The following is a 26,950-nucleotide window of genomic DNA, read 5'->3' on the forward strand; positions in this document are numbered from 1 at the left end:
GTAGCTACTAAATAAGCCTGTGGTGAGGACACTGGGAGGTGCAACTTGTGCAAAAAAAAAAAAAAGTGCATTTGAAGAACAATTGTGATTTAGATACACTTTTAATAACACTCATTACCTCTTTCTGGTCTCCTGTCTGTGCTTAGAATGGAGATATGGATAATCCAAACTGTGTTGGAATACAGGGTGTGCTAGAGGCCTACTTTAAAAGTCTGCGAACGGTTCAGCTTTACGGTCCCACCAACTTCGCACCAGTCATTAATCAAGTTGCCAGGTACGTGAGTTCATTGGATGGAACTTAAAACCAAATTAGCCTTCTAGGCATGTTGTAATTTTTACTGTATTTTTTATTTAACTCTAACTGTGTTGGCCTTGTCTGCTCTTCAGTTCTGCCGGTCAGCTAACGGACGGATCCCAGTATTATGTACTTCTGATCATCACCGATGGAGTAATCTCTGACATGGCACAGACCAAAGAGGCTATCGTAAATGTAAGTGGGAAGGGATGGCATCTACACATTCCTCTCTCCGGCTACTTCAAAAATTACGAATTGAAAATGATCTACCAGGTAGAATCAACCTACAGATGCAAACCACAACTGCAGCACATGCACAGCGACAGTCCATCAGTGATTGCCACAGCTGCAGCTCATGCACAGCCGCTGTCCATCAGTGATCACCACAAGCCACAACTGCAGTACATGCACAGCGGCAATCCATCAGTGATTACCACAAGCCACAACTGCAGCACATGCACAGCGGCAGTCCATCAGTGATTACCACAAGCCACAACTGCAGCACATGCACAGCGGCAGTCCATCAGTGATTGCCACAAGCCACAACTGCAGCACATGCACAGCGACAGCCCATCAGTGCTTGCCACAGCTGCAGCGCATGCACAGCCGCTGTCCATCAGTGATCACCACAAGCCACAACTGCAGCACATGCACAGCGGTAGTCCATCAGTGATTGCCACAAGCCACAACTGCAGCACATGCACAGCGGCAGTCCCTCAGTGATTACCACAAGCCACACCTGCAGCACATGCACAGCAGCAGCCCATCAGTGATTACCACAAGCCACAACTGCAGCACATGCACAGCGGTAGTCCATCAGTGATTGCCACAAGCCACAACTGCAGCACATGCACAGCGGCAGTCCATCAGTGATTACCACAAGCCACAACTGCAGCACATGAACAGCAGCAGTCCATCAGTGATTACCACAAGCCACAACTGCAGCATGTGCTCAGCGGCAGCCCATCAGTGATTACCACAAGCCACAACTGCAGCACATGCACAGCGGCAGTCCATCAGTGATTACCACAAGCCACAACTGCAGCACATGCACAGCGGCAGTCCATCAGTGATTACCACAAGCCACAACTGCAGTACATGCACAGCGGCAGTCCATCAGTGATTACCACAAGCCACACCTGCAGCACATGCACAGCGGCAGTCCATCAGTAATTACCACAAGCCACCACTGCAGTACATGCACAGCGGCAGCCCATCACTGATTACCACAAGCCACAACTGCAGCACATGCACAGCGGCAGTCCATCAGTGATTACCACAAGCCACAACTGCAGCACGTGCACAGCAGCAGTCCATCAGTGATTACCACAAGCCACAATTGCAGCACATGCACAGCAGCAGTCCATCAGTGATTACCACAAGCCACAACTGCAGCACATGCACAGCGGCAGCTCATCAGTGATTACCACAAGCCACAACTGCAGTACATGCACAGCGGCAGCCCATCACTGATTACCACAAGCCACAACTGCAGCACATGCACAGCGGCAGTCCATCAGTGATTACCACAAGCCACAACTGCAGCACGTGCACAGCAGGAGTCCATCAGTGATTACCACAAGCCACATCTGCAGCACATGCACAGCGGCAGTCCATCAGTGATTACCACAAGCCACAACTGTAGCACATGCACAGCGGCAGTCCAACAGTGATTACCACAAGCTACAACTGCAGCACATGCACAGCGGCAGTCCATCAGTGATTGCCACAACTGTAGCACATGCACAGCGGCAGTCCATCAGTGATTACCACAAGCCACAACTGTAGCACATGCTGGGAGGGGAAGAAGGAAAGATAACAAGCTTCCCTCTCCCTGGCAATGTATGAGAAAAGAGCCAGGCTGACTGAGATAAGATTCATTATAGCAGACACATTTATGATTATATTGGAATGCTTGCAATGCAGGGACAGGATGTAGACTACAAAATAAACACAGAGTAGTGGGTACAAGGAATTTGATTTTATGCCTGAAAATTAACAAGAGTGCAGTTTTTAGTTTAAAAGTTCAACGCACAAAATAGAATATCCCTCACACTCCAGGTCTAAAGGTGAATTAAACTTGCTGGGCTTGATTCACAAAATCTGCTGCGCGCGAAGGCGTGCATAAAGGATTACGCTGCGTGATAAACAAAGGTTTGCGCGCGATCATGGGCGTGAAACGCGCACGTGATCGCGCGCAAACCTTCGTTTACACTCAAACGTAATCCTTTGCATGCGCAAACCTTTGCGCGCGGCAGATCGCGTGATAACTGCCGTGATAGCAGTTAACGCGCTTTTGTGAATCAAGCCCACTACACGGTATGAAAAATCTTGCATAAGCATCCACGTTGTCCTGTCGGCTTTATCGGAGCAGGCGAGCTGCACCTCTACCATTCCCAGATTCGGTATTAGCAGCCTACCCGTTTGGTAACGCAGGTGCCTACACACCAACGCCGCGCAGTCTCCTATTATCAGCGGCGTCACAGTGCAGGTTATTAGGACAATTAAACGCCAACACATATTGCACAATCCCACTACTGCTAAGTACCGCGGTGATGCAGATTTTAGCTTATAATCGTCACGCAACAATAGAGTCACAAATTAGCAACATCAAGCATCACACGGTGCTAACAATGGAAGTCCATAATAGCAGAGCCAAAGCTTGTATAATCCCACCACTTCTTCTACATGACATGAAAACTGAACTACTAGGAAGGTGGCATGAGATTCTACTCATTCACATGCCTAATCTGCACAACTTGCTACGTGCCGTCCACCTCCCAAGGGCAGAAAAATAGAAAAGGGAACGTAGATCTTAAAGTGGGATTGCCAGCCACGAAATCAAATTCCATTTACCCACTGCTGTGCTTTTATTATGCAGTCTGCAACCTGACCCTACATTGCTTGCATTCCAATATAATCATAAATGTGTTATCTCAGTCAGCCTGGCTCTATTCTGGAACATTGCTGAGAAGAGGGAAGCTTGTTATCTCCCTTCCCCCATTCCTGTGCCTCACTGATTGGCTGAGCGCAGTTCAGTGTGACACAACGCTGAGAAGGGAAATACACCTCACTCCTCTGCAGATGGTGCTGAAATATGATCTTTGCTGTGCTCACATGTGTTTACAAGCTAGATATGACAGTGCAGTTTCTGGGAGGGAAAAAAAGAGTAAGGGAGGAAATGACATCAGGATTGGCTTCAGTCAGAGGCAGTAAAGATGGAAAATGTCTGGAACAATTTTCTCTATATTTACTATATGAAATTCACTGAAATAAACACGTGGACAGTAAAATACATATCTTATGTAAGTAGAACATGTATTTATCTACTTATATATGTGTTTTTTCCTGGGATATTATGGCTTTCTCTGCTGCTGTAACATCCAAAAATAAATAGGCAAATTTTGGTCTAGGTGCCTTTACCTCACTATAGGAACTGTGCAATGCAAGCAGAATTGTGGTAAGTTGTTGTCATTGTTTTTTAAGATACAGTAAGAAGTTTGTCTCAGCATGCAAATAACAGAAAGCTTCCTGTTTTGGATAAGATTATGACACCATAACCAGAAGGTAGTGTAATTGAATCCCTCCTCCCTTTGAAGAGTTTACCAGGCCCATTTCTAGGGCCGTGCGGCTGCCTTGAGCGCTATTGGGAGGGGGCGCTGTAATGGAGGGGGAAGCCCTCGCCGCCGGTCTCCTGCATAGACGCTGATGCACACGCTGCTTCCTTTTGGAAGCAGCATGTGTATCAGCATCTATGCAGAGCAGGAGACCGGTGGCGAGTGAGTGATCGGCGATTGGAACCTGGGAGGTGAGTTACTATTTACAATGAGCGCTTCCCTGCACTAACTCTGCAGTCTGAAGGGGGGAGCATGGAGGGCGGCCCGGGGAAAGGGAAGGGAGGGAAAGGTCGGGCTGCCCTCCCCGCGGTTGTGGCTCCCCCCGCCATTATGAGGGGTATTTTCTTTTTTTTTCATATCATGTTTATCCTAAATCTGACAGTGAACACTAAAAAGAACAGGATAGGAAAACTTAAAAAGTAATTTCTTATAGGATTATTTTTTCAGGTAATATGGAGTTTCACCCCACTGTAATGAAAACATATATGTTTTAGCACGTTTTCATTCATATTAAGCTAAAAACTTTTTTTTTTAAATCCATTACATACATTTAAAAGATTACATTTTGTTTTGGGTGTCTTTCTTTTTTTCTGCTGTATTTGGTATTGCTTTATGAGCATGTCAATTTACGTATTATAATTTACCCATTTACACTTAATCAATTGGTGTGGGTTAGTATGCATTAGCGCGCGTTGGTACGCGCTTTTTCCATAGCAGTGCATTGTGAAAAAGATTGCAGTTAAAACATGTTGTGAAAGGTGCCATAGGAAAACATTGGACTCACTTTGAAAATCAGTTTTCAGGTTTTCTATAACTGAGAGCAATGTAAAAGGGGCCTAAGGTAGGCATACACCGCATTATATATTTAGCAGATTAGACACTAGAGTCAATGCTAAAATCAAATATTGTGAAAATCTATTACTGTGGCAGTGACCATTGATATTACAATAAATATGTTGATTGAATATTGGTCAGACTTCCTTGATCAATGCCAGCAGGAGCATGAGGGGTGCCAGTCTGACAAACCATGCCAATATACTGTACTTGGAAAACCTCCTGGTGGCCATTGACATGGAAAAGCTAGCTAGTCATTGGATCCATGAAATGCAGTAGCTGCTGATTTTAATTGGTCTAATTTCAGTCTGCATAAATTTACATACATGTAACATTCAATTTACATCAGTTCAAGTTATTATGTTGTTGATCATCCCTTTAATAGAGTAGTATGAAGAAATTTGTGAAAATTGGCCTTCTGTGTCACAAAATCCAAGTTTTGTTAGTCAGCCACGCCCTTCTCCTGAAAAAAGTGCTTTGGCCGTTTTAAGGCTTTGCTAGGACTACTGGGAGATTGTGTCATAGGTTGACAGGGTGTGTCTTTTAATACAAGCTAGTAGCAGTGATCTGTTTGTGCCTGTGCCTCTAAGCTAGCCTATCAGAGAAGAGAGGAGGGGAGTGGCCTGCCTCCTACAGTATTCACAGTACTGGTTGCAGAATGGGACCTGCCAGAGCTGCTGTGGCGTTTCCCTGTCCCTGAGTACAGAAGTGTTGCTATATTAGAAGAAAAGGAGGGGGTAAATTCTTAGTCAATGCCTGTCTCCTGTTTTATTTGGAATGCACAGTTTGGGTCAGCTTTAATATGTTTTAAAATAAAATAAAGCATTAAAACAGTAAATTAAAAAAATGCTAAAAAAACACTCTATATTCCCTTTAATAAAACAGATATGGAGTATGGTTTTGAAATATGGGTTAAAATGTCATAAAACTCCATATTAACTGAAAAAATAATAAAAAATCACCTATCCTGTGTTTCCTGCCAGGTTTATCAGAATTGTGATATGTAAAAAGAAAATATTTCTGCTGGTTACTTCCTGTTTCTCTGTGATGCCAAAAGTGACATCACTTCTGCTCTTTTGTTTTGTTTTGTTTTTTTTAACACAGCTTAATGTTAACCCCGCCCCCTATTTTTGGGGCACCAAGCTATTTTTTGGCCATTTTTTATTTTTGTATTTTACAACCATGCTTAACAGTAAACTAACTAGCAGCACCCTGTGCCAGTTTGAGGCTGCAAATAAAATCTTAGGAGCTCTCTGATAGCCATAGGAATGCAATTAAAGTCCTGCGGCGTGATCGAGCCATGAACTTGTATTTCGGCGATCGCAACTTTGTCGATGCTGCAGGAGAGAACAGGTCATACGCACAGGCATAAACCAAATTAATGAACCGTTTGTATGAAAATGTATTTCCTGTGGGCAGCGCGGGCGCAAAGAGCTGTAGACAAGCCAATATCCTCACATCTGAGTATAACAATTAGTGTCTAAAATCCAGGCACACAATGCTCGCCCTCCCAGTGGGCTCGGAGATGAAAAACAAAAAAGCGGCCTTTATTCTGCTGATAAAAATCTGGTTTAATCAAGAGTTGACATTAATTCTAATTAAAATGGGTAAGGTTAATAATAATCCCATAAAGCACAAGAGGGAGACGTTTGTAGTAAAGAAGTCCTCGTACGCAACAAAGACAGCAGAGAAGGTTCTTCTGAGGACCGAACGACGCGCCGCATTTAGAGCGTGCCAAGTTTTGTAGAGCGGCGCATCAAGGGGATCCGCCAAAAAAAAAAAAAAAAAAACGCCACATTATTATCGTCAACGGACCATAAGAAGTTCAGGGCTTCTAATTATGGCCGGGAGCGGTTTCCAGTCTTTCTACACGCTGCTTCTACTTAACTAACTTCTTGAAAATCAACTCGTACTTTCTTCTGTAGGAACAAAAATGGTTCAAAGGGAAGTAGTCTTGAAAGCCAAGCTGTGCTCTATAAAAAAGTGACTACCCGTCAAGATTTTTGTAGAAGTGGGGGTTGAGCCGAAACCCTCAGTCTTGATAGTTTGTGACTAACGTTAGACTTACAGATTTTAGTGTTTTTTTTAGAAAGTGGTATCTGACAAATAGTTGGAACGAATAAAGCTATGTTAAAGTGGACTTGAACTCTTGCACAGGACAGAAGGATAACAGAGAGAAAGGCACCCTGTGTGTATTTAGAGAGTTTAGCCTGTCTAATTCCCCCTCATCTGTGACTAAGCACAAGTTGTAATTTGATATCTCAGCTGTGTCGGCTTGCTGCCTCGGCAGAGCAACTCATTTGTAAACACAGGATGTTAACCCCATGTCTGTTTCCATGAACACAGGAAGTAGAGATACTGCAGATTTATTGCAGGATTTGTATCAGCTGTAACAAAGAAATGTTTTTTCTGTAAAGGTTAGTGTGCTGTTGTTTATCTTTTAGAGCAGAGAGGAAGTTGTGAGTTCAGGTCCGCTTTATTGGAGAGCTGAATATGGAAACTGCAGGCGTTATTTCCCTTTACTGCCCTGGCGGTCATGCTGATCTGGTGACTTAAAGGGACTCCGAGCAGTGCCTGTGGGTATGCCTTTAAGCATACCCACAACTAATTATTTACATCCTCACACCTACCAGCATGATGTTTGTAATTATATCCCCCTGGGTACCTTATATTTCATTGCATTGTGCTGAATGGAACTGCCGACTTTGGGGAAAAGTCGTCCTGTGTAATAAAATGCTGGACTCCGAAAAGTGCAGTAACTATGGAAGGCCTTTTAGTTTTCGTTATTTTCGCAATTGAAATTGCGGTGGCCGCAATTTCAATCGCGCAAATAGCAAAAACTAAAAGGCGTAGGGCGGCTCTTTTTATATCATTGGAAAGAAGAGAAAGAGAGCTTCAAAATGGTATATATCTTTCCATAGTTATTGCACTGCTCGGAGTCCCTTTAAGCTATATACGGGCAGCAAAGTGGATAGCAAAATGCCGATTTCCAATTCTGCTGAAAAATTCGATTTCCGCCAATACCGATTTTCCGTCTTTTTTTTTGCATCCTCTGATTGGCTAAATATTTCTGAGTTGACTCGGAAGTATTGAACCAATCAGAGAAAGCAGAATGTGACTGTGGTAATCGGAATGCCATAGAAATTTTAGGCCAACCACAAGACACAGGAATACTCGGTAGGCCGATTCCTTATAAATTTTTTCATTAAATCTTTAGGGAATCGGCCTTGTGACGCTGCCTCGCCGCCCTCCCTCAGCACCACCTCCCCCCCGTCGTTCTAATGTTTTATGCCCCCGCCCCCTTCCCCGTGCAGTTATATTTTTCCCGGCCACACTGAGTGTCCTCATTGTACTTCTGCATTTGCGCCCCACATAGTTGCCGGCATTACAGCACGTGAGGCGTGTGTGTAAAGTCATGCACCCCATGTACTATATGCCAATAGTCACGTGAGGCCCGATTGCAGAAAAAGGGCGTGGCGCAGACACTCAGCGTAAATGATGGGCAGGAAAGGTATAACAGCACGGCACCCGGCGGGGAACATAATACATTACAGGGGACAGTAGATGGGGATTCCGCTGCGTTTGTCATTCCCTATTATCGGCCCGAGATTTTCCAGCATATCCAATCGATACATGCGACTTATTTCAGCCCATTGTCGATCAAGCATGCTCTTGGTGGCACACATTTTCATCAGATTCAATAATAGTTATCAAATCTGATGGTCGATCGGCCGCCAAGTCTACAGATGTATGGCCATCTATTTTCTCCCTTATCGGCATTACTCAGCAAGTGTAAATTAGGACTGTCCGCTGTCTCTGAACAGTGCTGAGGTGTGCCGAGGTCCAGTGCTAACATGTAAACACTGGAGGTTAACCCTTTCTGAGCTCCCGGGAACCCAGGAAGTAAACACTGCTGGATCTCTGTTGGATTTCTATAAGCTGTAACAAAGAAATTTTCTTTAAAGGTTATGCTGTTGCTTATCTTTTAGAGGACAACACAGTTCTCAGTTTAGGTCTGTTTTAATTAAGTACCACTTTCCCTACAGGTACTTTTTAAAGTTCAATAATCTACTGTATTTCCAGTTCAAGGAGTAGCCTGAAAGTAAACAATGTATCCACATGTTCCAGTATGCATAGCACATGACTCGACTTAGAAACAAATTCAACTTACAAACGACCTCCTTGAACTGAATCAGTTTGCAAGTAGGAGACCCCCTGTAAATAAAACAATGTATGAAGCATATAAAACATTAGAAACATCTTGTTTAGCACCATATGAGATATCAAAATGAAACATGATCTATACAAAACCATGTCTGAAACATTTCTTTGGAAGTGTAATAGGGTGTATTTCCCCTTTCAGTGGTTGCTTCTGGTTATCAGTGCTGTCCATGGACTTTTTGTTGTAGGACTTCCGCAGTCGCTTGGTTCACACATAAATCTGTACATTTCCAGTCCAGTCATGTCCTGTCCTGCCAGTTTTGCATTTGTTTTTTTATCAGATTTACCTGGCAGGATTGGAACTTTACACCTTTTATGTGTGAACACACCCATAGAAAACTCATACAAAACTAACAGGACAGGACTGAACGGGAAATGTACACCTTTTATGTGTGAACACACCCATAGAAAACTCATACCTGTTACCGCATGAAAAGCTGAAATTCCCAAGCAGTAGGGTAAATTACCGGCTTGTGCGGTAAACACCTCCAACACATGTCAGCAAATGTCAATACATGAAGATCAGAGCATGCAGTAAAGCCTAGGAACATGTTCTCTAATTACCTGCAACTCTTATCTGTCAAATACAGCTTCAAATGCCTTCCATGTGGATATCCCCATGACTGACTTCTCTGGAGGGTTCAGCATCTCTACCCCCCCAGGCAGCGAGCGAGAAAAAAATGTTTCCCCTGCCGCTCCTCGGCCGTTTAACCTCTCTGGTTCCTGTTGGAAGATGTAAAGGAGCTAGTGGGAAAATCACCTAAGCAGGGCATGTGTAGTGTCACCTGGAAGTTCGTCTAAGTTGTGGCAATTAAATAACATGTTAAGAAAGACTAATGGACAGAGTCAAAGCGAGCAGAGGCAGTATAACAAACATGCCTCTTACTATTGTAATGCCCTCACTGCACGGAACAGCCTGTAACAACACAGAGACAACCCTACAGTTACCAAACAGGTTTTCGTGAATTGAAGCATAGTATTTCGGGAAATTACCGAACTTTTACCCACCTGTGAAAATATTGATGAATTAGCAAAAAAAAAGCCTAAAATACCGAATGCTGTATTTTCTAAACTTGTTTTTTTTTTATCGAACAGCCTTTGATGAATTGACGCCTATGTGTTAATCTAGCCTAACTGATGCCTTAATTGTGTCTTGTAGGCTTCATCACTACCAATGTCAATTATCATAGTGGGAGTTGGACCAGCAGAGTTTGATGGTAAGTGGAGACATTGTGTTAGGATTTGGTTCACATGGGCTTCTGCTGAGGTTCTGCTTAGCGTTTCGTTCAAACATTCAAGCATTTAACAGCTTTGCTTTTAATGGCTTTTGAAGGCTTTTAATGGCTTTCAGGCGAGCATTGCATTTTCTGGGCTTTTGGTGGGTTTTGCAGGAAGTATATGGAAAGGCTGGGCTTTTATGGGCTTTCATTGACTTTCAGTGGCTTTTGCTGGCTTTCAAACGCCTTTCAGAAGCTGCATGTTGCTTTTGAGATGAGACGAGACGCTGGGACCAACTGCCAGGCTTTCATGAAAGCCGGCAAAAGCTTGTACTAAACGCTCCCATTCACTTGCATGGGAGGGCGGTAAAGCCCTAAAAACGTTACTTTTAAAATGCTGCGTTTAATGCCAGCAAAACGTCCCTGTGAACCGGCCATAACAACATTGTGCTGTGACAGTTATTTGTAACAGATAAGATAAGCCAGATGTCCGGAGTTTATTTGTACTGACCCATGTATTGTTTCTAAAAAAGTTTTCTGGGAAACAACTTCAGCACATATGTTCTTGCATGTTAATCAAGCAAACAGCTTTGCAGCACTGGTTACAGGTGGACACTGAGGTACACGGTACTGGGGGGTACTGGAGCATTGGTGCACAATCTTAAAGCAAACCTGATCTGAAAATGAAAAGTCAAAAATAAACATACACTTTTTATACTTACCTCCCGTGCAGTCTACTCATCAATCTCTTCCTCCTCTCCCATGTCCCGTTTGTCCACTGTGATTAATGGTATTCCCCATCTTCCACTACAAAAGTGGCCATTACCCCATAATAGCTTCCTAGTCAGCACACTGTTAAATTGTAATATCACCGACAAGAGCCACAGGAAAACATGGACATTAGCTTGTGCATCAATTGTCCTTTCAGTTATAACTGACACCAACTGATATAGAACTGACAACAACTGATATATTTCAGTTCTGACAAAATCTTGTCAGATCATTGCTCGAAGGGATCGTTGTTTGAAGAAAATGGTGAGCTTCTGATCGGAACTGACAGCGAGGTAAGTATGTAATATTCATTTGCATGTACAAACAAGTGTTTATTTTAAATAACTTTGCTTTGCTCGGTTTAGGTTCACTTTAAAGCATAGTGCTGCTTGGCGTAGGTAGAGTAGGGACCAAGGAGGAAACTGTGATGGGGTGAAGTGGTCGAGTACAAAAGATACTGCAGACTCTCGCGAGCTTTCCGCGCAGCGCCACAATCAGCGTTTTTCGTCCCTGCAAGGGGACATTTAGATGTGGCAGTTAATGGACCCTGGAAGCTGCATGAGACCAGGGTCACACCGCATTTGCGCAAATGATACCCGCCCCCTCATACAAACTCTCCCATTCAGTTGAATGGGAGCATTTACCGACGAGTTCCGGACGCTGGTGGTAAACACCCGGCAAGCGTCCGTGTGAACTGGCCCTTAGGCAGCACCCCTCCCCAGTATAGGTAGGTAGACAGATGAGCACTCAGTGTTAGACAAGACAAGACAAATAACATTTATATTGCGCTTTTCTCCTGGCGGACTCAAAGCACCAGAGCTGCAGCCACTAGGGCATGCTCTATAGGCAGTAGCAGTGTTAGGGAGTCTTGCCTAAGCTCTCCTACTGAATAGGTGCTGGCTTACTGAACAGGCAAAGCCGAGATTGGGACCCAGGTCTCCGGTGTCAGAGGCAGAGCCCTTAACCATTACACCATCCAGCCACTATCTATACTATCCAGCCACTACTAGAACTGGAAGCATAGTTGTAAATGTACCAACTAGTTAGGTAGCCCCACTCTCCAGTATAGATAATAAGGAATAAAAATTCTCTGCTTGCATTGCACAGGATTAGTACAACATCAGTGCCTGGAGTCATCCCTTGAGTCATTGTGGAATTTTTTATAGTTCCTATTTATGTATCAGGCGTGTAAATAAACCACTTTTATGTATTCTAACTGAACCCCAGCAATGGTTGTATTTAGTCCTATCCTTCCATGGATCCTCTGTGTGGATGCTGCAGTATAATAGCGGCTGGGTAAGCCTTGCTGCAGACAGGAGTTTGGCGGTTAATCAGTGACATTTTTAGGCTGCCCTTGAGGACTCGCTTTGCCTGCAGGAGGAAATTGCGCAGATTCCCCATCGCAGCTCTCAGGTTTGCTGCGCAGCCGTTTCATCTGAGAGGCTCACAGTAATTAGGGGACGCACTCCTGAATAGATATTTACCGCGCGGCAGAAGATTTCACACCGCCGTCCAAATATAGACTTTCCTAAAATGTGCCCAGCGAGGATTGTAGCGGAAGGAAGAGAAGAGAGAGCGCCTGGAACTTTGCTCTTGTTCAGACGAAACTAGCGGGAAATGATCGAGTTTTGTGGAACTGCAGAGGACAGCAATGTCCTCAAAGGGGTACTTTTTAATTGAATATATTATTATTATTGGTTTATAAAGCGCCAACATATTCCGTGGCGCTGTACAAAGTAAGAAACAAACAAGATAATACAGACAATGATATACACCAGTATACACAATACATAGTTGGAATTGGTAATAACAGTGACACAATTAATATGAATAAATGTGTAACAAAATCCAAGACACAAAAGGGTGAGGGAGCCCTGTCCTTGCGAGCTTACAATCTAAAGGAATGGGGGGGGTCAAGAGGTGGGGTAGGTAACAATGGTAACAATATTCATACTTAGAGGCGGAGTGTTTTAGGTTATCTAGTAGGAGTGCAGCTTGGCCAGAGGACAAAAGGTGGACTGGCCTAAGGTAGAGCGTATGCTTGACGCAAAAAGTGTGTTTTGAGGTGATGTTTAAAGATATCAAAGCAGGGCCTGCAAGCCAGATAAGTAGAGCTTAAGATGTTGGGGGCCCTGGGGCACCTCTTAAGGGGCCCATACACTGGTAGATTTCAGCCATCGATCTATAAATCAATTCAATAGAATCCATCGATTAGAAATCGTTTCTTTCAAATCTATCTATCGATCGATTTGTGGCCGGTTTTGATAGATTTGCTGGCAGCAGATCGATGGCCCATAGAGTTGCATTGCATCTAATGGTCCAATAATGCATTTAGATAGATTTCCAATAGATTTCAGAATGAACTGAATCTGTTGCTAGTGTGTGGCACACATCAGATTCCTGGCAGATTCCACTTAGTGGGCATCTGACAGGAATCTATCTGATGGTCGAATTTGCTGCAAATCTATAAGTGTATGGCCACCTTTAGTCTAATAGCAATCAGTGTGTGACAGCTGGAGTGGGAGGGATGGAGGGGCGCACTTTGGGGTCTCAGCCTTAGGTGTTTCAGGACCTTGTCCCAGCTCTGTATCAAAGGTTGGGGAGTGACGGCTGTGTTGTGGCAGAGGAGTCCAATTTTTTGCTATAGTGGACCTTTGAACAAGAATGAAATAGTATATGACTTCATGGGCAACACGGTGATGTAGTGGATGTAGTGGATAGCACTCTTGCCATGCAGCTCTGAGTCCCCAGTTTGAATCCCAGCCAGGGCTCTAGCTGCAAGGCATTTGTATTTTCTTCCCATATCTGTGTGGGTTTCCCCCCGGGTACTCCGGTTTCCTCTCACATCCCAAAAACATACAGATACATTAAATGGCTTCCCCCCTAAAATTAGCCCTAGACTGCGATGGACATATCACTGTAGTAGTGTTTAGCTTGTGAGCCTTCAGTCCTCGCATGGTGATTGGCTGGCTGCAGGACTCCTGTGAACTAACCAGGAAGTGGAGGAGATGCGATCGCCGGGACCAGGTAATGAATGATAGATGATAGTAAAGACATCTTGCTACTATGGTTATTAAACATTTTAGGGCGGGAGCCACGAACTGATGGATGAGCGCGCCCACCGGCACAGGTAAGATGCTAGTTTGCAGAAGACTCTGTGGGGCCCCCCAGAGACCACAGTTTAGTTGCGGGGGGTAACCTGTGAGGGCCCTGCAGCTGGCTTGGGGCCCTTGGACAGTTGCCCAGGTTGCCCTCACGGTAGCGCTGGGCCTGTTTCACAGAAGCGTTTCACTGACTGGTATAAACTATAGCATTTTTATTCAGATAGTGAGTTACACTTTAAATCTCCCCAAAGCCGGGATAGAACCACGAGTGGCTCCTTGCGAAGTTTCTCCGCTCGCAGAGCGAGCAGCCGGCTTGAATGCATTAAATGGCATTGTGCTATATCTCCTCCCGCTTTGAAACTACAGAGAAAGGACAGCCTATGCTGAGGATTAAAAGATTCCATTCTGTTGGAGACAGATAAAGTGTAATGAAAAGATCACCAGTCGAAGTGTATCATTTTTATATAGCGGATAGAAAGATTTCCCAGCTTCCTTTCTAAATGGTATCGGGGGGCGCTCACCAGACACATTCAACCTTCAAGGACATCTGAGGCTTTTGTAGCGATTTCCACAAAGCAAGTCATTTCAAATCAAAATGAGATGGTAAGTTCACCGGTTTTTAACATCAATATCTAACCGCCGGGTTTAACCTCTTCTGTCAGGGTGGCTGAGCCGCTTCTCCCAGAATGACGAGGGCTTCGTCAGCCGCGGGCTCTGTGCCTGCCCCGGGCGACCGACACCACCGGGAGAGGACAATCAGAAAGTTATGAACTTGTGAGAAAGTTTGGGGTTTATTGGTAATGACGGGGTGAACCCAGGAGAGTTTTCTGGTGACGTTTTCTGGGGGTTTAGGAAGGAAACGGCCTGTGCTGCTCTCGCTGTAGGCGTGGCATGTTTTCTATGTGAATCTGTGCAAGTCCAAAAATCTGCAGCATTGTTTTGTAGGAACTGGAGGCATGCTGTGTATGTACTCCTCTCGCTTGTGCGTCACAATTGCCCCTGCAACTGCAGGGGGGCCCGGTGGCCACTCCCATGCACATGCAGAATACCTGAGGGAGAGCTATAATTACCTGCTTCCAGTGCTTCCAATCTCCGTACATCACAGCAGTACTCTCTGCTGCCCTTCCCCAAGCTCCAGATCACGGTGACTGGCAGCAGAGAAGAGTGTGCTGTGATGTACGGAGGAGACCTGCAGCACTGGAAGCAGGTAATATTACACCCGCTACCTGTTCCAGCACTGGGAGTCTCCTCCATGCATCACTGCAGCAGTACTCTCTGCTGCCCTTCCCCAAGCTCCAGATCACGGTGAATGGCAGCAGAGAAGAGTGTGCTGTGATGTACGGAGGAGACCTGCAGCACTGGAAGCAGGTAATATTACACCCGCTACCTGTTCCAGCACTGGGAGTCTCATCCATGCATCACTGCAGCAGTACTCTCTGCTGCCCTTCCCCAAGCTCCAGATCACGGTGAATGGCAGCAGAGAAGAGTGTGCTGTGATGTACGGAGGAGACCTGCAGCACTGGAAGCAGGTAATATTACACCCGATACCTGTTCCAGCGCCGGGAGTCTCCTCCACGCATCACTGCAGCAGTACTCTGCTGCCCTTCCCCAAGCTCCAGATCACGGTGAATGGCAGCAGAGAAGAGTGTGCTGTGATGCAGGGAGGAGACCTGCAGCACTGGAAGAAGGTAATATTACACCCGCTACCTGTTCCATCGCCGGGAGTCTCCTCCATCCATCACTGCAGCAGAACTCTCTGTCGCCCTTCCACAAGCTCCAGATCACGGTGAATGGCAGCAGAGAAGAGTGTGCTGTGATGTACGGAGGAGACCTGCAGCACTGGAAGCAGGTAATATTACACCCGCTACCTGTTCCATCGCCGGGAGTCTCTTCTATGCATCACTGCAGCAGAACTCTCTACTGCCCTTCCCCAAGCTCCAGATCACGGTGAATGGCAGCAGAGAAAAGTGTGCTGTGATGTACGGAGGAGACCTGCAGCACTGGAAGCAGGTAATATTACACCTGCTACCTGTTCCAGTGTCGGGAGTCTCCTCAATGCATCACTGCAGCAGTACTCTCTGCTGCCCTTCCCCAAGCTCCAGATCACAGTGAATGGCAGCAGAGAAGAGTGTGCTGTGATGTACGGAGGAGACCTGCAGCACTGGAAGGAGGTAATATTACACCTGCTACCTGTTCCAGCGCCGGGAGTCTCCTCCATGCATCACTGCAGCAGAACTCTCTACTGCCCTTCCCCAAGCTCCAGATCACGGTGAATGGCAGCAGAGAAGAGTGTGCTGTGATGCAGGGAGGAGACCTGCAGCACTGGAAGCAGGTAATATTACACTCGCTACCTGTTCCAGCGCCGGGAGTCTCCTCCATGCATCACTGCAGCAGTACTCTCTGCTGCCCTTCCCCAAGCTCCGGATCACGGTGAATGGCAGCAGAGAAGAGTGTGCTGTGATGTACGGAGGAGACCTGCAGCACTGGAAGCAGGTAATATTACACCCGCTACCTGTTCCATTGCTGGGCGTCTCTTCCATACATCACAGCACTCTCTCTGCTGCTTTTCACCAGCTCCTTCTCACATGCGAGTCATGTGATCGGGATCTCGGGGCAGGGCAGCAGAGAGTGCTGCTGCTGTGATGCACCCATCATCCTTGTGCTGAAAGAGATTAATCTCTCACCAAGGCATAGTCTACAGCTGCAAGCCTCTCAGAAATCATAGCCTCCTCTGCCCAACCCTCCGTTGTTAGACCTGTTTATTGCACTGATCTGAAAAGTATGGCTCAAGAAAATGATCATCATTTCTTTCTAAATTGAATTAGTTACTGCAGAGACATGTGTTTATCATCGATCACTGACCCAAAGTCACACGGTTCACTGTCAAATTAGTAGGTAAGTAATGTATTAGCCGCGTTGCCATGACTTGAAATCCTCCGGGGCTTTGAGCTGCGGCTGAAAAATGTTAGGAAAATTATAGCCTTTACGTGAAGGGTGACATTCAAAAACCTTGATGTAAATTTTTCATGCTTTGTGAATACTAATTTTATATAAGCAGGACTTCGGAAGGTGCATATCAAAGCAGGCTGAAGACAGAAGCGCTATAATGCTGGGAAAACATTGATTTCCTTGACTCATTACTCAAAGGCTTAAAGCCCCACTCCGGATAGACAACATCCTAGCTCTGTACAGTAGCCAGTAGCAGAACTTATTCTTAGCCCAGAAGGGTTTGATTAGCGCAGACTGTTGATGCTCTGTGCTGTAAACTTCTCAGAAAGTTAGGTCTTTGCCCTGCCCCTTTGTAGTTTGAACAGCAGGATGATGCAAGCCAGGCAGCAGTAGCAGCCCCACCCACCGAGCCTACTGTTAAAGAGAACACATACGTACCGAAGAAGAAGGAAGCCTCTAGATAGTGAAGAGGCGTCCAGTGTCCTCCTCGCCACTGCTCACTGGGACCCATCTGGAAGATCCGGGCTGCACTCTCCTTCGTGCACGAGTGTGGCCGTGCTGCCCCTGCGCAAGCACGGGCGCGCTGCACAGTAGCACGGAGATGCTAGTGCACAAGCTGCCTAGTTTACTACACAGATACTGCAGTACTTGTGTAACCGCAGTACAGCAGCACTCGTTTCTGAAGAACTTGGCAAAGTGGGAATGGAGGACAGCATAGGAAGCTATTCTTAGGTAAATATGCGTTTTGTTCACCTCAGGTACCCTTTTTTTTACCTCAGCTACTTTAGGCAGAATGATCACATTTTTGAAACGTGATGTTTAGCCGAAGGAGATTAATTTTTCACAAAGTAGGTAACATTTTTTCTCTGTAATTACTAAGCGATCAGTTGGTATAATTAGATCTGTACCTGGTGATTGGCTATATTTGGAGATCTAAACATGCCATCTGATAACTTAGTATACATTGTAAGATAGTAGTAAAAATGTTTCTGTACCGTGCTAGCCAAACAAATGATGTAGGTAGAAAAATACAAAGTCTTGTAAAAGTAATACCTTTTAATGGCTAACTGATAAAGTTACCGTAAATAATGCAAGCTTTCTACTTTGTAAGCAAAGTTATAATATATAGAAAGACTTCCGTCCACAAGTCACACTCGGACCCATAGTTACATCAATTCCTACCAGAACCATATGTTTCTATGTGTGATTTTTAATGTGCCACTATATTATGCAGCTATCACAAGTTCAGCCTTGCTAGTGGGGAAAATCACTGATGTCACCCAAGACTGACCTATAGCAACAATAAAGGTTCTGCAAGGTTGGTGTTACCAGTCCAGGATTTTAGGGCCGGTTCTAGACTTTTTGCTGCCTGAGCCAAACTGGGATGATCACACAGCACCCAACAATTTGCACCGCACCATAGCTGCAGTGAGCCCCCAAAAAATAACCTCAGTATAGGTAGGTAGCCAGGTACAGTTGCCCCCAATATAGGTTGGCCAGGCACTCTCTTCAGTTCCTGTTTCTGCCTGGTGCTGACCCCAGACTTCTGCTGCCTGGGGAAGTCGCCTCACTTGGCATCATGGGCAGGCTGGGCCTGTGCACGCCCCTGATCCTTCATTCAGCTGTGTTCCATTCAGCAACTGTCCCCTCCAAAAGCTGCATGCCCCAAGACACGCACCTGTTGACACTACCATCACCCGTCCGCATGTGCCGAACGCTCTCGGCTATGGGAGGGAGATCGAGGGCTCAGTCGGCCAACTTTCTGAGGGGCACTGCTGCTGAAGAGCAGAGCAGAACGGCAGCGAGAGACCAGAAGGGCTGCAGGGGGCTGGAAGAAGCCGCAGGTAAGTTAACCCGGACACCTTACTTTCACTTTAGGTACCCTTAAAACGACCTGTTGCTAAAGTTTTTTATAATGTAAGTTCACAAGGGTAGTGCTCTCGCACCCATTTTTGTTTTTTAATTTGTTATGCATTTTATTGTTCATGCTACATTTGTCACTTCGACTACTATGGGCTTGATTCACAAAAGAGTGCTAACTGTTAGCACGGCCGTTTTCGTGTGAATTTTCGCGAATTTTCACACGCAGTTAAATGTTTTTGTGCGCAAATGTGAATTTTCACGCAAAATTGTTATCGTTTTTGCGCACAAATGAAAATTTTCGCGAAAACGATAATGATTTCGTGCGAAAATTCACGTTTGCGCGCAGAAACGGCCGTGCTAACAGCACTCTTTTTTGAATCAAGCCCTATGTCTACCAAGTCTGTATTTTGTACCAGTGTCTATATTTGGTGTATATCGACTGTATTATTATGTACCTCATGTTTGTTTCTTACTTTGTACAGCGCCACAGAATATTTTGGCACTTTATAAATCCTATACAATAAAACCTAACTGTCCCTGCGTCTTCCACTTTCCCTGTCTGTCCGTCCATTGGAACCTTTTTTGTACTGCGCATGTGCGCAGTACAGAAAGCCATTGGGATGGGAGGTGAGGCCAGGGAGCAGGGCGGCTGTGTGTGCTCCCGATGGGCGGGCGGGTGCGCGCGCATGGCGGGCAGGCGTGGCGAGAGCGCGGCGGATGCGGTTAAATCACTACCTAGAGCCAGTTTTTTAACGGGCTTAGGTAGCCTTGGCAATAATAATAATAAAGTCTTGGATACCTTCTGAGATCTTGTGGTGTCCATAGCTTCACCGGTCAAAGCTTGTCAAACAGCACAGGGGGGACCCACACAATATCAGGTGGTTTCAATATAGAGGAGTGGGTGCCCTGACACCCTGAGGAAAAAAAAAACCCATAGAGACAAGAGGAGCCCAAATAGTGCAGCAGGTTAGTAGCTAATGGATGGTGTATAAAATCAAAAAAGGGCAACCAACCACTTGAGGCAGGTGGAAACAATGAACCTAACTCCTGGATATGGATATGGTCAGTATCTTAGGTAAAAAACAACTGGATGTCACAATGGCGTCCACCATGCGACCCCAGAGAGATCCCCTCCTACCTTGATGGGATGGAGGCGTGTAATGCACACAATAAGCATAAAGAGGCACCCAGGTAATGATAAAATTAGGGTAAAATCAAATAAAACATAGAGAAATGAGGTGGCTTACCTCAGTGACGCACGTCAGTCAAATAAGATAATAAGGCAATGCACTAAGTACTATTGGCTATTGGTACTACGGCACTTGTATTGGCCTGAGGAAGCGGGATCAGACCCGTGAAACGTGTTGCCTGTGCATAAATAATCTTACTGTCTTATTTGACTGTTATCATTCAGGTAAGCCACCTCATTTCTTTTTATTTGATTTTAACCTAATTTTATCCTCACCTGGGTGCCTCTTTACCCTTATTTGGTGGTTTCCTTGTTTGTGCTGATCGGTGTAAATAACAGCAGCTGCCTAGTTTGCTAAGGGTGACCTTTTGGTGATAAATTCCATTTATTTTGGCCTAGTGGCTAATAAGTCCATGAGTTGATGCTTGGGCTATTTAGCTGTGCTGGCTGCTGAAGATTTGTGCGAGGTGCGACTATCTGAATACAAGATAACCGAATGGATTCATCATCTCAGCTTCTGCATTGGCTGACTAATATATTGAACAGCCATTATCATAATCCCAGAGGGAACGCTGTACCTGTGATCCGCTTATACTATCACAATGACAATCTTAGTGTTAATGTGTCTGAGCGCGTAAAGACAAGTGTGACCAGAGACATTATCCGCCACGTGCCTGGCCAGAATTTACTGCAGCAATAATTCCAGTGACCTTACAAGGTTCTGAGCATTTATGACCTCTATGGAAGTTCTGTGTATCTCTTACAATGGCGGCAGACTCACGTCGCGTGGACATGTCTATTAGAGTAATAGTCATTTTCCAGGGGGGTCCTGTTGGAAGCTGGGCTGTAAATATTACCCTTTAGTAGTGGCTGGCTAGCGTAATGATTAAAGAGCAACTTTAACCTCACATGGAGCTTGATTCCTATCAGTAGCTGACACCCCCTTTCCCACAAGAAATCTTTACCTTTTCTCAAATAGAGCATCAGGGGGGTGGCCATTTATTGCGGCTAAACCCCTCCCACAGTGTGATGTCATGACCATGGTTCTGACAGTTTCCTATCTGTGAACCTCATTGCATTGTGCAATATACCAGTATTTCCAACTTCAAACAAGCAGTATCTCACTTTTTAAACATTACTTGTCAGCAGTAAAGATGTAAAAACAAAAATAAGCAATTGTATTCATTGTTATTTTCACTGCAGTTAGTCTTTAAAGAGAACCAGAGATGAAGCACCCTCTTGTATTTTACCTTATAAATCAGTGGGAACATGACAGTAAACACCTAATCTGCTCTTTGTTTCATTGTTCTCTGTTTAATCTGACTGTTATCACCTCTGATAAGAATCCCCAACTGAGCACTCAGTCTAGCTTTGCTAGGGAAAGATTATAGCTGAGTCTGTCTTCTCTGGTGTCTTTTCAAGCCCAAGCCTGCCCCCTTGTGACTCTGCTATAATTATTCCTTGCAAAGCCAGACTGAATGCTCAGTCCGTGATTCTTATCGCAGCTGATAACAGACACTTTTAGCAGTGAGGATGAAACAGAGAGCATGGTAAGTGTTTTCTCTAATGTTCTTACTGATATATATGGTAAAATACACAAGGGTGCTTCGTCTCTCTGGTTCCCTTTAAGGGCTCTGCCTCTGACACAGGAGACCAGGGTTCGAATCTTGGCTCTTCCTGTTCGGTAAGCCAGCACCTATTCAGTAAGGAGTCCTTGGGCTAGACTCCCTAACAGTGCTACTGCCTACTGAGCGTGCCCTAGTGGCTGCAGCTCTGGTGTTTTGAGTCCGCCAGGAGAAAAGCGCAGTAGAAATGTTCATTGTATTGTCTAGCAGCTCTAGATTGTAAGTTCGCCCTTTTGTTTCCTGTTTCTGAGCAATATGTACTGGATTCAAGTCTGATGAAGGAAAAATAGCCGAAAGCTTACTCTTATATTTTTACTTTAGCCAATAAATGGTATCATCCTGATTCAAAACGTCATGCCCTATATCAAATGATCATCTATCAGTATTGGTCATTCAAACGAAACATCAGTTGTATGTATCGGTACATTGTTGTATGTTTTGCACGTTGCACAGCGCTACGGAATATGTTGGCACTCTAAAAATAAGTACCATTTCATTTTGGTTACAAAAATCTAGTGGCTTGGATGAGATTATTTACAGTAAAATTGGGGCTATACTGACTACTGTTAAAATGACACCTTTACTAAGTACAGTTTATGTGTGGCAGCCAGGTGTCAGCTGCTATTTATGATTAAAACAGATCTACAGGAAGCTAAATCCGTAATTGGGCTATATGTGTGATTGCCTAGAGCAGCATGAGGCATGCTGATAGTATAATGTGTGTACATATAAGTATGTACATATAGTACCAATCCTACTGAGTGCTTACTCAGTGGCATAGCTAAGGAGCTATGGGCCCCAGTGCAAGTTGTACACTGGGCTCCCCCAAGCACTCTATACATAACAATTAATACGGTGCATCAAAACCTGCCAAGGACGATAGGGAACAGCTTGTTCATGATTATTACTATTCAAATCATCTATAGAAGTGATTATTACCAGCACAGGACTAATAAAGAGCTAATAAAAAAAAAGTTAATTTTCTTACCTGGTGCTTCTTCCAGTCCCCTGAAGTCCTCCTGCTCCCTTGTTGTGACTCTGCACTCAGCAGTTCCTCCACTGTCCCCTTCTGGCCCCACACATCCTCTATCGCACTCCCGCAGCTGGGAGCATTCTGCGCATGCACAGTAGCATTTTTTGCTTACTTCGCAAACACTACCGCTTAACACCCCCAGCCAAGGGAGTGCATTGGAGGAGGCGTACGGCAGGGAGACCCGCATCCAGCATTGGAGAACACCTGAGGAGCGGCTGAGTGCGGGATGATGGCGAGGGACCAGGAAGACTTCAGGAGGCTGGAAGAAGCCCCAGTTAAGTAAACAGGTATTTTTTTTTTACTTTAGGTTTCCTTTAAGGGTGCTGGACTTTGCAACATGTGACAAGGAAGAAGAGATAGAGCAGGGTCACATGACCATTTGTTCAAGAATGTATTGCTCTTTCTTATTTCATTTTTTTAAATGCCCATGTATGGAAACAGGAAATTTGGGTGCATGTGGTTATTGGACGATTTGGGGTCCCTGTGGGAGCTAATGCAAATATCGGCAATTTGGCACCAAAAGCAGAAATTAGCAAAAAAAAATTTGGTTTTGAAAATTAGAAACTTACAGTTTTTGACATTTTTTATCTTCTGTTTTTAAGAATTTTTCATTTTAGGCACCAGGAAGGAGGGTTTTAGGGTTAGGCATCAGGAAGGGGTTTTAGGGTTAGGCGTCAGGAAAAGGGGTTTTAAGGTTAGGCATCGGGAAGGGAGTTTTAGGGTTAGGGTCAGGAGGGGGTTTCAGCGTTAGACATCAGGAAGGGGGTTTTAGGGTTAGGCACCAGGAAGGGGGTTTTAGGGTTAGGCATCAGGAAGGAGCGTTTTAGGGTTAGGGTTAGGAGGGGCTTTTAGGGTTAGGCATCAGGAAGGAGTTTTAGGGTTAGGCATCAGGAGGGGGTTTTAGGGTTAGGCGTCAGGAAGGGGGGTTTTAGGGTTAGGCATCGGGAAGGGGGTTTTAGGGTTAGGGTCAGGAGGGGGTTTCAGCGTTAGGCATCAGGAAGGGGGTTTTAGGGTTAGGTGTCAGGAAGGGGGGGGGGGGGTTAGTGTTAGGAATCAGGAAGGGGGTTTTAGAGTTAGGCGTCAGCAGGCCTGGCCCTAGACTTTTTGCCGCCTGAGGCAAGCTTTAGGCAAGCTAGCCGCAGGAAGTGACGTCAGTGGAGCGCACGCTGGAACGAGGAAGAGGTGAGTGATCCCTGCCCTTTGCCTCTTATAGCAGCCAGCGACGCAACTTTTTAAAGCTGGAGGGGAGCGGAGGACGGGGGACCCAGGCGAGGGAGGGGGTGTCCGACCCCCTCCCCGCCGCTAGGGCCAATACCCCCTTCCTGCCCGCTATCCCCTCCAGCTCGGGCGGCCCCTCACACCCACGGACGGGCGGGTGCCGCCCCCCCCCAGAAGTGCCGCCTGAGGCAAACGTTTCACGCCGCCTCATGGGCGGGCCGGCCCTGGGCGTCAGGAAGGGGAGTTTTAGGGTTGGGCATTGGAAGGGGGGAGTGTTATGTGTGAGAGTAGGATTAGGTTTAATTGTAGAAAAATATCTGTGACATTTACCAATGTTTTAGCATCGCCATTACCACTGTAAATATTTTTTCATTTTCATCTGGCACCTATTTCATGATGGTATTTATCGTTCATACTTATATCAGCTGCCCCCGATGCCCATTTTTCCTCTCGCCTCTATTTCCTGCACACCCCACGTATAGCCTACTAATGAGGGAGGCTACGAATTCATTAATTCCGGGATTTCAGCTTTAAAATGTTTTAAACATAGTAATGATTAAGGCAGACCTATACCCCTATTCTGCTTAGTTATTCAGCACCCTAGTTTGATTGGCAGTTAGCGATGTTCATCACAGCTCAATCACCTTCCAAGCTAAACACTATCTGTGACGAACATTACGGAAGTCGTGCGCGTAGTCGCCATCGATTTTCGCATAGTCGTGCGCAGTCCCTGTCAGTCCCGGGTAAATGCACAATAGATGTCAATTTCCCTCTCTCTTACTGAGAACAGTAACCTTCCCCCCACATCCTGTTCAGGTCAGGACAGAATTCACACTTGGCTAGCTCCCCTGCCGAGAAGCCATTTGGTACATAGCTCATCTTTCCCCAAAAGGAAAACCAGCTCAAACTGGTTGAGATTCAAAATTTCCCTCCAAGCGTATAGCTTCACACAAAGGGAACGTTAACTTATTAATAATTCAAAATAGGTTTGTCACAGCAAGACCAAAATTACATTTCCTGATACCTAGGAAACAGGTCTATAATTCACATGAATTATCATTCTCTAGCTATCAGGAATCAATTGAGAAACCGCTTTATCCGGCATGCGTAGAGCAAATTCGTTAGACTAGGCGTGTATAGTCTCATTTAATACAGAGTCGCATGCTGCTTACGAATATGGTCTCGGATCTGCGATGCACCCATCTGGGGCGGAATTACACAAATTATTAATAATTGGTACATTCCTTGCTCCAAGTCTGTGGGTGGTAACCTGACTTGCCAGGAGGTAACCCTGCCTCCAACACACCTACTTTCCAGGTAGTGACCGCCCCAAAACTCTGGTCAGTAAAAAGCGTTTGCAAGGAACTCCACCCAGTTCTTCAATTTACATCGACTAGGGAAGTCCAGGCATGTGCTCACGGAAGAACCGGGCGCATGTTGTGTACAAAGGACTTTTAAGCTGAATGCCTACGTTTAAACTGGACTATTTTCTTCATGATTCAAATGGACTGCTCAGCTAACTAAGTAAGAACTTTCTGTTTTATTCCTTTTATTTTTAAGCTCTGTGTTTTATATGTTAATAGGTGTATATAACTGTATGTAATGCATTTGTGTTATTAAACGTTTAAAAATCGTTTAGCGGTTATGACCTGTTGCTGAACATACACAATCGTACCTATTCTCCTGAACTCGCTACCCTGTGTTTAATAGAAGTATACATTTATAACCCGTATGCGAGAACCCGGCCCAGACATAACGATCTGGCCCAGATTCTTGCATACTGCTAGGGGTTACTAAAGTGTTCTCGAAGTCCTAGTAAAATTACAGTAGCGGGCTGTGTAACTCGCTTGGTGGCAGATCTTTGAATTGTATATGTGTGTGGAGTGATTCGGTTGGTATCAGAACGCTCCCTTCGCGAGTCAGTTCATCAAATTGCGAATGCGGGTTACCCTTCGTGATGAACAAATGACCGTGTAAGAGGATTTCTGACGCTGATCGATTTACCCCATCCGCAGACCGGCTCGCGGTCTGTGACATTTGTTTGGCAGCTTATTGGGATTTGTGTATGTTCAGAACATCAACGGCAACGTTATTTGATTAACCTGCCAGAACAGATCAAAAATCTGTGGTTGATAACCGGTGCATTACCATTTATATAGACTAAACGTGTAGCACAGAGTTCCCCCCCCCAATCTCTTTTCCTATCCTATCTTTTATTTGGCAAAAATGGCTGCAGCAAGATACAAGAAAATGTCAGTGGCAGACCTAGTAAACTTGTGTGAGGAAAAAGGCATTGTGACTTATAGAAAAAAGAAATCGCAATTGATCGAGGACTTGTTGCGACTGAATACCCAGCCGGAGCAGATGCTGGGAGAGCACACTCCTGGTTCAGACGGTGCTGTAACTGGGGCAGAGGAAAGTGAGCGGTTGGAGCAAAGCAACCCACTTCCAGACCCAGAGGAAAACGGTACCGCGGCTGAACCGGTCGCTGTAACTGCTGAGGAGCATGGTGGCCGGCAGGAGCCCGCCCATGCCAACCTGTTCTGTGTTCCTGATGCTGGAATGCAACCTGGATTACAAAGGCTGTTGGAGACAAATCCTGAGCTGTACATGCAGATTGTCAGAGAGAATGCTGACCGTGCAGAACGCCAGGCGGAACGGGAAGCGGACCGTGCAGAGCGCCGGTGGCTTGCTGAGAGAGAAGCGGAAAGAGAGGAGAGAGCAGCCGCACGCAGACATGACCTTGAAATGGCCAACCTGCGAACGCAAGGCCAAAATCCCTCACAAAGTGCTCCGGAACCCCGGCCCACAGCAGGCCCGTTTGGGACTCCAAAGTTTAAATTCCCAGAAATGGAGAAGGGAACCGACCCGGACACTTATTTACACTCATTTGAAAAGACTTGTCGTCAGCATCATCTGCCCCAGGAGCAGTGGGCGAGATATCTGACACCCAACTTGCGGGACAAAGCGCTTGAGGCGTTTGTGGACTTACCCGCTGACAAGGACAATGACTA

General features: G+C 45.5%; 1 protein-coding gene across 1 annotated transcript in view; it reads left to right on the plus strand.

Annotated features, from left to right (window-relative positions):
- Nucleotides 1-26,950, plus strand: part of CPNE9 (copine family member 9) — a 124,487-nt gene that overhangs the window by 77,725 nt on the left and 19,812 nt on the right. The window contains exons 10-12 of the mRNA XM_068251485.1: nucleotides 147-274; nucleotides 388-490; nucleotides 10,127-10,184. Of these exons, the coding sequence (XP_068107586.1) occupies nucleotides 147-274; nucleotides 388-490; nucleotides 10,127-10,184 (289 nt within the window). The remainder of the gene's footprint in view (nucleotides 1-146; nucleotides 275-387; nucleotides 491-10,126; nucleotides 10,185-26,950) is intronic.

Source organism: Hyperolius riggenbachi, chromosome 9 (assembly GCF_040937935.1).
Source record: "Hyperolius riggenbachi isolate aHypRig1 chromosome 9, aHypRig1.pri, whole genome shotgun sequence".
Lineage (NCBI taxonomy): Eukaryota > Metazoa > Chordata > Amphibia > Anura > Hyperoliidae > Hyperolius > Hyperolius riggenbachi.